Genomic DNA, 13,917 nt, shown 5'->3' on the forward strand with positions numbered 1-13,917 from the left:
ACCCCCATCCATTCCAGCCGCACGGGTCTTCTCCTTGAAGTTCTCTGCAAGCCTGCCCCCAGGCCTTTGCACTGGCTGTTCCCTCTGCCTGGAATGCCCTTTCCTATATGACTCACTTGCTAATTTACTTCAGATCTTGATCATAACCTCAGAGAGGACTTCCCTGACTACTTTCTCTAAAATGGCACTCCCCCCTCCCCTTGCTATCCCTTCCCCAGCTTTATTTTTCTTCACTGACCATGTTGCAATCTGATAAATATTTCTCTGCCTGTTTTCCCTCTTCCACTTGGAATAGGAGCTCCACGAGGGCAGTCTTGCTCACTGTGGAGTCCCCGCCTCTGCCACAGGGAACATTTCTATGCACCTGTCCATCTCACCTTTTTTTTTGTTTGTTTTGGCCACGCCTCACGACTTTCAGGATCTTAGTTCCCCGACCAGGGATCGGAACCTGCACCTTCAGTAGTTCAGCAATGAAAGCACGGAGTCCTAACCACTGGACCACCAGGGAATTCCCCCATCTCATTTTAAAAATGCATTTGAGGGACTTCCCTGGTGGTCCAGTGGTTTAAAAGACTCCGCGCTTCCACTGTAGGACTAGGGTTCCATCCCTGGTGGGGGAAATAAGATCTCACATGCCGCACAGCAGGACCATAATAAAATAAAAAATAAAATTAAAATACTATGTATAAAAAAATAAATAAATAAAATGCATTTGAAAGCCAACTGCAAACACGTATTTGATACTCAGCAAATAGTTCTTGAAAGAACGAACACAGATTCAAGTTGGCCACGCACACAGCTGGGTCCACACGTGTCCTAGGTGTGTAGGGCTACCCAACATATTCAAACAAGTGGGCAGATCTTTGCACATATTTGCATCCCTCCAAAATGCCACAATAATTAATTGGCCCCTTTATGAAAGATCTTTTACAGGGTGGTGGGGACACAGTGGTACCAAAGATATACCCAGTGCCTACACTCCCAGAGCCCACAGACCATGAGACACACAGTCACACCAATAAATATATTGTGACACCCAAGCCAAAGAAAAGGACAAAGTGTTAGGAGTGAACAACACGGGGACCTAGAGTTGACTGGGAAGGACCAGGCAGTGATGCCAAGGAGAAGGGACAATTGAGATGGGGCAGAGGGGTGTGTAGGAGTTGGGGGCATAGAGCTGCAGGAGGAGGCCCTAAAGCTTGTGAACAAGAGAAAGGAGCCAGGTGGACATGAGGGGTCACGAGGCAAGCAGTTTGGGGGTTTATCTTGGAAGGTTTAGGGCAAAGGTGGAAAAGGGTTTGATTTGGGATTGAGAGACATTCTTCTTGCTGTTGACAGGTTAGAGGGAGGGAGAGTGGAGGCCAGGAGACCAGGGAGGAGGCCAGAGCAGGGGTCCAGGTGGGAGAAGATGGGGCTGGACCAGGGTGAGACCATGGGGAGAACAGCAAGGCCAGGCAGGAGAAAGGTTTGTGGAGCTAAATCGAATCCTCCTTGGCACTTGGAAACTTATTGAGAGTGGGGGGTGTCCAAGAGGACCCTGAGGGTCGGGCTTGGGTGGCAGAATAGATGTTGAGGCTGTCACTGAAATGGGACACAAATGACACAGCTCAGGAAAGCTGATGGGGAAGAGCCCTGAGTGCCAGGTTGTGGAGCCGGGAGCTCGCCCTGAGGGCAGTGGGGAGCCAAGGTTAAGCAGGGAGGGGACAGGGTCAGATTTGAGTTTCAGAAACATCCCTCTGCTTATGAATGGGAGATGGGTTGGAGGGAGTAAGAGTGGAGGCAAGGAGGCCTGGGGGGAGGCCAAGGAGGAGGCCAAGGCAGGGTCCTGGTGGGAAAGGATGGGGCTGGACTCCTCGGAGTGAGAAGAGGCAGGTGGGAGAGACATCGGGAGGCTGAAAGGAGAGGAGTTTATAAGGAGCTGTAGGGATACCAATACACAAACAGAACAGCCAAGAGCAGAGAGATGGGTGCCCAGCCCCCTCCTACACAGACACTCAGGCTTGCAGAGACCCCCCCACCTCCACCATGTGCAAAACACATAGTGGGAAGTAATGGACAAGCAGGAGAACCAACACACAGGCCCTGGATCTACAAGGATCAGGATACACAATCCACCAGAGGGAGACAGCAATGCAAGTGCACAGAGAGACATACAGATGAGATGCAAAAAATCAAGGGCACCTTGTCAGCTGTCTTCACCACGTGCAAAAAAACTGCACGTGTGCACTGTCCCAGGACAGCTTCCCCGTAGCCTACTAAGTGGGTTCTGTTGTTATTCCCACCTTACAGATGGACAAACCGAGGCTCAGGGAGGCCAGTCACTTGTAAGGTCACAGGGTTAGTGGTAGAGGCGGGATTCCCACCCAGGTCTTTGGGCACCCCTGTGAGTGCCCATCCACTGATGTCCTATTTCCGTGCCCACGTGGATCTCTTTTGTATGAGGATCCACATCTCCCCAAGTCTTCCCCCAGAGATGCCCACGCAGCAGTGTCCTCCCGTTTCTGGTTTCTGAGGTTTCTCCAGGAATGGAGGAGCTCCTGACCTGGCTTGTCTGAGTGTGAACCGGTGGCATGCCCCTGCGTGTCTCCTCCTGTCCCAGCCTCTGTGTCTGGATGACATCTGTGAGTGTGTGTCTGTGTGTGTGTGTGTGTGTGTGTGTGTGTCCTTGTCTGAGGAGCTGTGAGTGAGAGGGGGAGTGCCTGGCTGGGCTGGGCTGGGGGTGGAGGCAGGGGAGGGGGGCGTCGCAGAGGGGAGCGGAGTTCTGGAGGAATGTTTACCAGACACGGACAGAGCCCAGAGGGACAGAGCCCAGAGGGACAGAGCCGGGATAGGGAGACGCACAGCTTCCCTGCCTCGCTGGCCCACGATTAGGGGCGTAGCCACCTGGGGCCCCCTTCCCCCTCCTCAGCCTCCCTCCAGGGCCCCTTTAAGACAGAGCTGGTCCTCTTCTCTCCGCGTTAACCCCTCGAGGTCCAGGTGGCCCCTTGGGCTCCGGCCCGTGGGCGGAGGCAAGGGGGGAGCCAGGGGCGGGGAAAGCTTTGCCCGAAATCTGGGAGGGAGAGAAGGAGGCAGGGGAGCTGGGAAGGCGCCGCTGAGCAGAGCCGGGTGAGGGCGCCCCCCGCCCCGCTGTGCCAGGCGGGCAGTGCCAAATCCGGGGAGCCCGGAGCTGGGGGGAGGGCCGGGCACAACCCGGCCCTGCCCCCTCCCCCGCGGGGTGCTCAGCAACTTCTGAGGAAAGTTTGGCATTGATTGCGTGGTGCCCCGAGGATGGGCAGGGTCCTGCCGGCCTGGTGCTGGGTGCTGTGCTGCTGGGGGTGCGTGGCTCCCAAGGGTGAGTGATGGGGGGGGCTGGGGGAGGAGGGAGAGGAGAGGGATGGATGGCAGGTGTTTGAGGGGGGTGAGTCGGGAGTCCTGGTCTGGCTCAGGGAGTTTCCTTGGGACAACAGAGGGGGAGGGTGTACACAGAGACAAACCAAGAGAGGGAAAGGAAAAGGGACTCTTGAGAGAGGAGCAAAAGGACAAGAAACAGAAACTAAGAGGGTCAGAGACGGGAAGAGATGGACACAGACAGACAGACAGACAGGAGAAGTTGAGGGCAAGGGGAGGGGCTGGACTTGAGTTGGGGGCCTTGGGGAGAGGGGCTGAGCTGGGGGCTGCCCAGAAAGGAATCTTCCAGAAAGGACCCCTAAGTCAGGCAGCGGGATGAGGAGGCTCCAGAGCCCTAGGGGAAATCCCTCGTCACTGTCACCCCCCACTTCTCCTTACCCCATGGCTGTTTGTCTGCGCGTTCCACCTCTGGGGCCAGGGGCTCTGCCTCCAATCCTACCATCTCTGTGGGTCTCCATTTCTCTCTCTCTCTCCCGTCTCTGTCTTTATCTCTCCCTGTGCCCTAGGTGTCTCTGTCAGTCTGTTTTTGTCTCTTTCTGTCCGTTTCCCTCTGTGTGTCTCTCCGACCACTTTTTCCCCTCTGGGGGTGTCTCTCTCCATCTCTTATCCTCTGTCGCTCCGGGTGTCTGTCCCTCTCTGTCTGCCTGACTTTCTCTGGTTCCTCTCTCTGACTCTCCTTCCCTGTTTCTCTCTCTCTCCTCTCCTTCCCTGTTTCTCTCTCTCTCCTCTCCTTCCCTGTTTCTCTCTCTCTCTCCTCTCCCTCCCATCCCCTTTTCTTCCCCACCATCCACCAGCCTAATCTGTCAAGTCTCTAGAGACCCTAAGGGAGGGCAGGCCAGCCAGGCAGTCAGGGCGTGGGAGGCTGCCAGATCCCCGGCCTACTCCCAACGGACGGAGGATGGAGGCCGGACCCCAGTCCCCTGGGAAGGCTCCCATCTTCCCCTCAAAGCCTCCACCCTCCACCCCCCCTGCTGAGGTCACTCTGCAACTATGTGGGCCTAAGGGCCTGGCGGGGTCCTGGCAGTAGGCAGGCCGGCAGGGGTGGAACCGAGGAGTCGGCGGGGAGCAGGGTTTCCTGAGCGAATTCTTCCCCATCTCCCTGCAGGCCCACAGGCTGCGGGGCACCCCTTCGTGGGGAGTCCAGGGAACATCACTGGTGCCCGAGGACTCATGGGGGCCCTTCGGTGTGAGCTCCAGGTTCAGGGGGAGCCCCCCGAGGTGACCTGGCTTCGGGATGGACAGGTCCTAGAGCTGGCAGACAGCACCCAGACCCAGGTGCCCCTGGGCGAAGATGGGCAGGATGACTGGAAAGTGGTCAGCCAACTCAGGTGCCCGGCCTCCCCTAACCAGACACGACCCGCATCCCTCCCGACCCCTGTGTCCCCACCTCCATCACACAGTGCGTGCAAAGTCACTCGCAGGAGCCCCACCTGGGTTAGACCCCAGCGTGGCCACTCGCTGGCTGCGTGGCTTTGAGCATGTGACATAACTAACCCTGGCTTTCACTTTCCTCTTCTGTAAAATGAGTTAATAATAGTACCCACTTATTCGGTCTTACGAGTTTCCAGGCCAGACTCTCCTCTTTCAGCTCTGAGGACCCCCTCCCCGGGTGCAGCTTTGACCCTGAACCTCTCTATCCCTCCTCTTGCCCTGTCAGAATCTCGTCCCTGCAGCTCTCAGACGCTGGATGGTACCAGTGTGCCGTGGTCCTGGGCAGAAAGACCTTCGTGTCCCAGCCTGGCTACGTCGGGCTGGAGGGTGAGCCCTGGGCTCAGAGGTCGTGGGAGACCAAGAATCCTGAGGGGTCAGAGGTGCTGGAGGATTCACGGCGTGCATTGGGGCCGTACAACCTAGGAATGTCAGAGATCTTGGAGGATCACGCAGCTGGAGGGGTCTATAAATTATTGGGGGCAGGCCTGCGCAAGATTATATGTTTTGGGCAGTGGGAGAGATATCTTTGGGGCTGTCAGCTGTCCTGGGGTCAGACGTGGTTGGGGCAGGGCATTCGGGCATCAGATCAAGGATCTGAGGCACAACTGAACCCTCTCCCCCACCCCCCGGGGGCCTCACTTTCCTCATAGGTAAAGTGGCATGAAGAACAGGAGTAAGACATTCTGGAAAAGAGACATGAGAGGCTCAGACATTGGTGGGGAGAGTCAGATATTGGGATCATGTTTCCTGGGGGTAGAGGTGTCCTGAGGGGTCAGACATAGGGGTCAAAGACCCTGCACCCTACAACATCCTAGTGGTGAGTCAGACACCTAGGGGGCTCAGAGGGACCCCAGCCTTCACCACTGCCCCCCCGCCCAGGCCTGCCTTACTTCCTGGAGGAGCCTGAGGACAGGACTGTGGCTGCCAATACTCCCTTCAACCTGAGCTGCCAGGCCCAGGGACCCCCAGAGCCCGTGGACCTACTCTGGCTCCAGGATGCTGTCTCCCTAGCTGCGACCGTGGACCACAGTGCCCAGCACACACTCCGTGTTCCAGGTGAGTCCAGGGATGCGGTCAGCTCAGCGCAGAGGGCCAGGCAGGATGGAAGTGGGGAGCCCTTCATGCCTCTGTGTGAGGGTCTGCTCGTCCCTCTGTCCTTCTCTGTCTGTCTCTGTCTCTGAGTCTCCCTCTAGTTTTTTCTCTTTGTCTCTGAGTATCTCTGTCTCTGCATTTCTGTCCCCATCTATCTTGTTTCCCTCTGTATGTTTTCTCTCTGTCTCTCTGTTCTCCATCTCTCTCTGTTGCTCTGTGCGTCTGTCTCCCCGTCTCTCTGCTCTTTCCACCTCCATTCATGCCAGCCTCTCTGCAGAGAATTCTTTGTCCTGGGTTTCCTCTGAGCTGCTCCATGGCCAAGTGTGTGGGGGTCTGATGCCCCTTGTGTCAGCCCTTGACCCCAAGCAGGGCACCGGAATCAACTGGGCCTTCCTCTCCTCTAGCTCCTTACAGAAGTAACCCAAGATGGAGAGAGACATGACAGGTCTGAGTGACAGGAGAAACCCTCCCAGCCTCAGGGTGACCATCCCCTTCCACACCTCACAGATGGGGCAGGACCTAGCTTGGGGTCACACAGCGGTCAGCCAGAGTTGGGGGACCCTGAGCACAGGGGGTTCCCCTCACTGAGGAATGAGAGGCAGAGGAACACAGATGGGGGAGGCTGAGTCAGTCAGAGGGAGGCGGCTGGACCTTGGAGGGCATCGGCTTCCAGCATCCCCAACCTGCTGCTTCCATCTGCTGGCGTGGGGAGGGGACTCCTGACGGAGGGTCTCTTAGGGTGGAAGGAGGTGCCCACATTCCCAGCATTCCGGGGGCCCTGAGTGTACGAGGAAGCAGGGGTGAGCATGCTGGCCTCCAGAGGGGTGACTCAGGCCCACAGCTCTGGGGCCTGAGTCAGCCTGGCAGGACCCGGGCAAAAGGGAGGGAGAGGGGGATGGTTCCCCCACCCCATCCCAGGAAGAGGGAGAAATGGAGGGCACAGGTGTGAGAGGATCTGTGTGTGTATCAGCTTGTGAGGGAGCTGCCAGGTGGGGATCTCTGTGTGTGTCTCTGTGTGTGGGGCGGGGTGGGAGGTCTGGGTGTGTCCCTGTCCCTCTGGATCTGTGTCTCAGTGCATCTACCTGTTTGTATGAAGGTGTGCCTTAGTGAGGGCCGGCTTCTGTGGATGTCTCAGAGTGTGAGTGTGTGTGTGTGTGTGTGTGAGACTAGCTATGTTTCTGTCACCTTAGGTGTCTGTCCCACTGTGTTTGGGTCTTTATGGCATGTTTCTGTAAGTTTCTCAGGGGCTGTCAGTGTGTGTGTGTGTGTGTGTGTGTGTGTGTGTGTGTGACTAAGTATCCCAGTGTCGGCCTGCTATCTGTCCTTCTTTGTGTTTGTGTGTTCACAGCTGTGACTCACTGTGAGAGGGTGGAGTGCGTATGTGTGTGTGAAGAGAGATGGCAGAGTGATGGACGGCAGTGTGTCTTGTGTCTATTTTCCATACCTCCCTGTATAGAGGTGACAATGCCAGCTTACAGGCGTGTGCCTCTAGGTGTCAGTGTGTCTTAGTGGGAGCTTCTGTTTCTTTGTGGACTCAGGATGTGTCCTTGGACAACTTGGTGTGTTTCTTGGTGTGGTTCCACTGCCTGTGGCTGTGTATGGATGGCTCTGTGATATCTGTGTATATGTCACAGGGTGAGCATGTTGGTATGTGACTCTGTCCCATGGACCCCTATAGACGTGTGTGTGTGTGTGTGTGTGTGTGTGTGTGTGTGTGATTCACAGCAGGTAGTAACAACACCCTTCTGCTTCTTTCTGCTCTCCTGGTATGTCAGTCACAGCCCTGACTGCCTCTTGGTGGAGGAACTTGAGGTACTCACCAGCCAGTGTGTATATATGTGTCTGTGCCACTCTCCACGCTTGTGTGTCTGCAGCAACTCTGTGTGTCGATGCAAGTGTGTGTTTCCGTATCAGCCTGCATCTTGAGGAATGTGTCTGAAGCAACCTGAGTGTGTCCAGCTCTGTTTTGAAGGCTTGGCTGTGTTTCTGTGTGAGCCAGTCAACATCAACCTGATTTGTGTCCTGTTGTGTATCCGTTTGTCCACTTCAACCTCAATGTATGTTTGTTGCTTGGTGGGTGTATCTCGAACTGCGGGGAGGTGTGTGTGTCTGTCAGCTTCAGCCTAGGTGTGTATTGTGTTGCTAGGTGTGTGTAGTCAGTGTGTGCTCGTTCGATTGCGTGTTTGTGTATGTGTGTGTCTCTCTTTGTGTATGTGCGTCAGTGTCAGCCCCTTGTGTATACGTGTCAGTCATGGAGTATGCTTTTGTGTCACTGCCTGTTTGCGACAGCGTCCTCCTGTGTAGTTAACCAGTGCTGCTGTTTTCTGTTTTAGGGCCAGTAACGTGCCCTGTAGGCCCCTGTACGTTAAGTGTGATTCATTGTGTGTGTGTAGGAATTCGTGGTGTGTGCTGTATCAAGGAATTTCGTCCGTTTGTGTGTGTCTGTCCCTGGATCTGACTCAGGGCGTGCCCCCTCTCTCCTTCCATCCCTCCAATTCCCTCGGAAAAAGCAAAATGCGCTCTGGGGTGGGGGAGGGTGGCGCGGGGCGCCGAGGGGGAGAGGGAGGAAAGGGACGGTACATCTGGAAAGCACATCTGGAGCTGGTCGTAGAGGGAGAGCCCGCCGGAGGGGAGGGGGTCCCAGGCCCTTTCGCCCCTGTCTCCCCCTCCCTCAAGGTGCGGGCCGCTGGGGCCCGGGAAGGGGGATCCCAGTCCGGCCGGAAGTGCCGGGTGTGGTGGGGCGCCCCGGTGACTCACGCGGGGGCAGGAATGCTGCGGTCGTAACTGGACCGGGCTCCAGACCCCGCTCCCGCCCCAGGGCTCCAACGGCGGCGGGCAGCGCGGGCTCCCGCGCGGTGACCCTGGCGGGCCCCCACGTGCCAGGTGGCTGGACGGGACCCAGGTTCCCCGCCCCCTCGGGCAGCTCGCCCGGGGCTGTCCTGTCCCTCCCCGGGGCAGCGGAGGCTGCGGGCCCGGACACCTGACCTTGGCTGGGAACTTCGGCCTGGGCAGCAGAGCTGAGGAGCTTCCCTGCCCACCCCCTTCCGGCCTCGCCGCCTTTCCCTCCTTCCACTCCCTCTGCTAACTGAGAAAAGGAAACTTTGTGTCTGCGGGTAGCTGGTGGTGGTGGGAACACAGCACAGCGCAGAACAAACGCAGGAGACACACGCACGCGTATAGCATCCACAGACACGCAGAGGAACACAGGCAGATACAGATCTGCAGTCACACATAGATTGAAGACTTGGTCCTCCTTTCATCCTGTCACCCAGACATTGTGGGTGTGCATGTCTCTGTTGCCGTGTGTGTGAATCTGTGTATGTTGTATAGCTCTGTGTGTTGTGTATCTCTGTGTTTGTGTGTCTGCGTCTCTTGTGTTTGTCTGTGTACTTGTATGTGCCTTTGTGTGTGTGCATGTGTGTGTATCTGCCTGTGTTCCCACCACGACCACACTGGGAAAGGGGAGGCAATCCACCCTCAGACACTCAAAAACACACGAACTCACCCACGGAATTACACATGCTCACATTGCTACGTACACACCCGGAAGTGCTCTTAAGTACATAAATGTATCCACATAAATGCATCCACTCATTCAACAAACATTTATGGAGAACCTAGTGTGTGCCAGGCCATCTTAGGCCCCAGGGGGGATACAGCAGGGGGCAAAACAGACAGAAACCCCTACCCTCCTGGGCTGACATGCTAGTGGGGTCAACACACAGTGAACAGGATACATAGGACTGTGTAAAGGATGCTGTGATGAGAAGAATCAAAGAGAAAGTAAAGCAGGGAAGAGGCTAGTTGTGGAGGGGAGGTTCCGGTTTTCAACAAGGTGGTTGGGGACAGAGGCGACTGGAAGGTGGAATCTGAGTGACAAATGTGAAGGAGGGCGGAAGGGAGCCACGCGGATGTCTGTGGGAATGCTGTTCCAAGCAGAGGGAACGGAAGTGCAGATTTCCCGAGGTGGGAGCATGCATAGTACCTTCTAGAAACATCAGGAGGCCAGTGGAGCTAGAGTGAGTGAGTGCGGGGGAGAGGGATTGGTAGCAGCCAAGCTTGTCAATGAGCAAACACCTCTACATTTCCACACCCCCATGAGGGCCTGTTTCTTAAGTGTGTATCTATTAGATGTGTATGCCTCGAGACAGGTGTCTGTGGCTCAGTGTGATTTTGTCTATTCTTGTGTGTATATGTGAGTGTGTGTACGTCTGTGTGTTTGTGTGTGTCTAGGTATGAGTATGTGCGTTTCCTTTTCTTTTTTTTTTGATTACCTTGTTTCTTTTTTTTAAATTAATTTATTGTTTATTTATTTATGTTTGGCCGCGTTGGGTCTTCGTTGTTGCGCTCAGGCTTTCTCTAGTTGCAGCGAGCGGGGGCTACTCCTCGATGCGGTGAGCGGGCTTCTCACTGCGGTGGCTTCTCTTGTTGCGGAGCACAGGCTCTAGGCGCGCAGTCTTCAGTAGTTATGGCGTGCAGGCTTTAGTAGTTGTGGCTCACGGGCTCTAGAGCTCAGGCTCAGTAAATGTGGCGCCCGGGCTTAGTTGCTCTGCGGCATGTGGGATCTTCCCAGGCCAGGGATCGAACCCATGTCCCCTGCATTGGCAGGCGGATTCTTAACCACTGCGCCACCAGGGAAGTCCCCGAGTATGTGCGTTTCTGAATGTGAGTGTGTGCTTCTGTGTGCGTCTGTGTGTATAACTGTGTGTGCTGTTGCGTGCGTCTGGTGTGTCTATGTGAGTATGAGTGTTTCTGTGCGTCTGTGTGTCTGTGTATGTATGTGTATCTCTGTGCATGAGCGTGTGTGTGCCTGTGTGTGCCTGTGTGTGTCTAGGTATGTGGTTCTGAGTGTATGTGTCTGTGTGTGTATGTGTGCATGTGTCTCTATCTGTGTGGGTGTGGGTGTCTGTGGGGTAGGGTGTTAGCTGGCCTTGTGTTTGGGGATGGAGGCCTGTGTTCCCAGTGCATTATCTCCCTTTCCCACAATCTCCCTTCAAGCAGGCGCCCCTGGGTGCTAGACTGACCCTGTCGGGTAGGGTGTGGTGGAGGGGATGCTCAGTGTGGCCTGGGAGCCCCTCCTTCCCCTTTCTGACTGGGCCCCTCCCTCATATGACTCCCCAGGCCTGAACAAGACTGCTTCTTTCTCCTGTGAAGCCCATAACGCCAAGGGGGTCACCACATCCCGCACGGCCACCATCACAGGTGACAGGAAAGGGAGCTGGAGAGTTGGGTGTCAGAGGGTGGGGGGTTTGGGTCAAAGGTCAGAGCTGGGGTTGAGGGCAGGGTGGGGAGCTTTGGGCAAGGGGTCAGCTCCTCCCCTCTTCTGTCCACAGTGCTCCCCCAGCGGCCCCGCGACCTCCACTTGGTTTCCAGCCAGCCGACGGAGCTGGAGGTGGCTTGGACCCCAGGCCTGAGCGGCATTTATCCCCTCACCCACTGCACCCTGCAGGTGAGACCTCAGGCTTTCCTCATCTCCATCTCAGCCCTCCTTCCGTCCACAGCCACAGGCCCTCATCCTCTCCCTGGGAAACCAGCCCTTCCCACCCATTCTTGTGTTGAGAAGCACTAAAGCCTTGGGTTAAGCCAGATGTCCTGGATTCAAATCCTGACTCCGCCAGCTGCTGGCCGCATGAGCTTGGGCAGGTGACACAACCTCCCTGGGTCTCAGTTCTTTCATCTATAAAATGGGCATAATGGTGGTACCTACCTGATAGGCTGGCTGTGGGGATTCAATGAGTGAATGCAATTAACAAACTTAAAATAGTATCTGGAACTTTGGAAATGTGTAATAAACTATTGGCTGCTTTTGGGAATTCCCTGGTGGTCCAGTGGTTAGGACTCTGCGCTTTCACTGCCGAGGGCGTGGGTTCAGCCCCTGGTTGGGGAACTAAGATCCCGCAAGCCATGTGGCACTGCCAAACGAAAAACAAAAAACACTATTGGCTGTTTTCATTTTTTTAGTGTTAGTGATATTGACTCTAGCTGGAATGGGAACCCCGAGACAGCAGGGCCCAGAGTCATCACTGGGTACCCACAGCCCTGTACTTCTCCTGTCCCAGCCCTGACCACCCTGGGTTGTCACTGTCTGGGGGTGAGTCTGTCTCCCCCTGGACCGTGAGCTCTGGGAGGTCAGGGCTGGCCTGGTTTAGCCACCACTGGGTCCCTATTATTGCCCAGCGCAGGGCCAGACATCGACTAGGGAATGTTTGCTGGAAGAATACCTAACAACTCAGATGAGCTAGACCCAGCCTTCTGCACTGAAGTTGCTCCTACTCTAGAATAAGAAAAACAAACCAACACACATCTCTGAATATGAGATCCAGTTCTGGCCTGAAGTTCTCTGAGATTTTAAGTTTAAGTGAGGATGGGACAGTGTGTGTGATGGGAGATGACAATAATGGAAAACGACCAACTTTTATTGAATGTCACCTATGTGCTGCGCCTTGCGTTACAGCTTTTCACACAGCCCCTCGAGTGTTTGTGAAGTAGGGTCTGTGGATACACCCATTTTCCAGATGAAGTAACTAAGGCTCAGGGTAGTTAAGCAACTTGCCCAAGGTCACAGACAGGAAGTGGCAGACGTGGGATTCGAACCCTTGTCTCGCCAAACCCAAAGGGCACTCCTGACCTCCTAAAGACCATTTAGAGCTAGTGCTTGATTAAACGGGAGCTGCCTTTCTTATAAGAAAGATCCTGGCCCTGGAGACAACCTCACATTCACTTGACATTTTAACCCCAGAAAGTAGTGGCTGTTCATCTTCCCATTTTCAAGATAAGAAACTGAGGCCCAGAGAGGGGAAGTGACCTGCCTTCCCCAATGCCTAAAAAGGATAAAACCGTTTCAATCCCAGAGGCCGGGCTGATTTGGGAAGACCTCAAATGTCAGGTCAGACACCAACTCTACCCGCAACCCACATCCATCCAGTGTCCCCAAGAAAGCAGAAGTGTGCCCTCTTTCCTCTCCAGGTCTCACTTCCTGCTGTGCATGGGCTAAGGGTTCAAGTGGGAGGTCACAGCCATCCCAGGGAAAAGAGAAGTAGGAGTGGGCAGGGAGAGCCTGACTGTCTGCACCCACGTCCCCTTTGTCCCAGCAGAGGTTCCCCTTCTGGTCAGTCACTGTGGGTCAGAGATCAGGCATGGAGACCTACTCCCCACATCCTGCTACCCACCATCTGCTCATCTCCTCCCCAGGCCTTGCAATGCTGTTGTCTCCCCACACGGGGGCTGTGTGACTTTGGGCAAGCTGCTGAATCTCTCTGGGCCTCTGTTTCCTCATCTGTAAAATGGGAATGAAAAAAGAAATTGACCCCATAGGGTGGTGGTAAGAAGGCAATTTGCTCATCCAGGAATGTGCTTGGCAAGGTGCTTGGGACACAGCTGGCACTCAAAAAATGTTAGCTGTTGACAAGATGTGCAAGCCAGTTCACGGGCATCATTTCATTAAACCTCGCACCTTGACAGAGAGGGACTCTTGGAAGCCCATTTTCCAGAGACAGGAACTGAGACCCAGGGAGGTTAAGACACTCACTCTAAATCACACAGCAAATAATATCCAAGCCAAGATTTGGACCCAAAGGAATCTGGCCTTAAGCAGTAAACTTCCCAACACACTGTGTGACGTGGTTACATCGCCTGATTGCTCCCCAAGGTGAAGGCAGCACCCCTGAGCTGTGTGGCTGTGGGTTGTGTGGCTGTGGCGGGTTGTGGTTCTGTGGGGAAGGGCTGTACAGACGTCTTCCCCAGCCGTGGCCCCTGCCATCCTGATTGTGCCACTCCTGGTGACCAGGTGGATGTAGCAGCCTGTGCCGCTGTGCAGGATGTGCAGAGTTTGGCACTCATGGCCAGACAACCTCACACACACAAAATAATAATGACAAACTCTCGATATGCACAAACACTCTTCTACACACTTACGAGAGTCAATTCAGTTAACCCTGTGAAGTAGGGAAACACTGTTGTTATCCCATTTTACAGATGAGGAAACAGGTGCAGAGCTAGGGAGTGGTA

General features: G+C 55.1%; 1 protein-coding gene across 2 annotated transcripts in view; it reads left to right on the forward strand.

Annotated features, from left to right (window-relative positions):
• Positions 1–2,792: 2,792 nt before the first annotated feature.
• Positions 2,793–13,917, forward strand: part of AXL (AXL receptor tyrosine kinase) — a 30,199-nt gene continuing 19,074 nt past the window's right edge. Inside the window, exons 1-6 of one of the 2 annotated variants that reach the window (XM_068529463.1) lie at positions 2,793–3,331; positions 4,493–4,715; positions 5,045–5,145; positions 5,698–5,874; positions 11,032–11,112; positions 11,244–11,359. In XM_068529463.1, coding sequence (XP_068385564.1) covers positions 3,268–3,331; positions 4,493–4,715; positions 5,045–5,145; positions 5,698–5,874; positions 11,032–11,112; positions 11,244–11,359 — 762 coding nt within the window. In that variant the 5' untranslated portion in view covers positions 2,793–3,267. The remainder of the gene's footprint in view (positions 3,332–4,492; positions 4,716–5,044; positions 5,146–5,697; positions 5,875–11,031; positions 11,113–11,243; positions 11,360–13,917) is intronic. The other variant, XM_068529464.1, reaches the window with a different exon arrangement.

The sequence above is a fragment of the Eschrichtius robustus genome, chromosome 19 (genome assembly GCF_028021215.1).
Source record: "Eschrichtius robustus isolate mEscRob2 chromosome 19, mEscRob2.pri, whole genome shotgun sequence".
NCBI lineage: Eukaryota > Metazoa > Chordata > Mammalia > Artiodactyla > Eschrichtiidae > Eschrichtius > Eschrichtius robustus.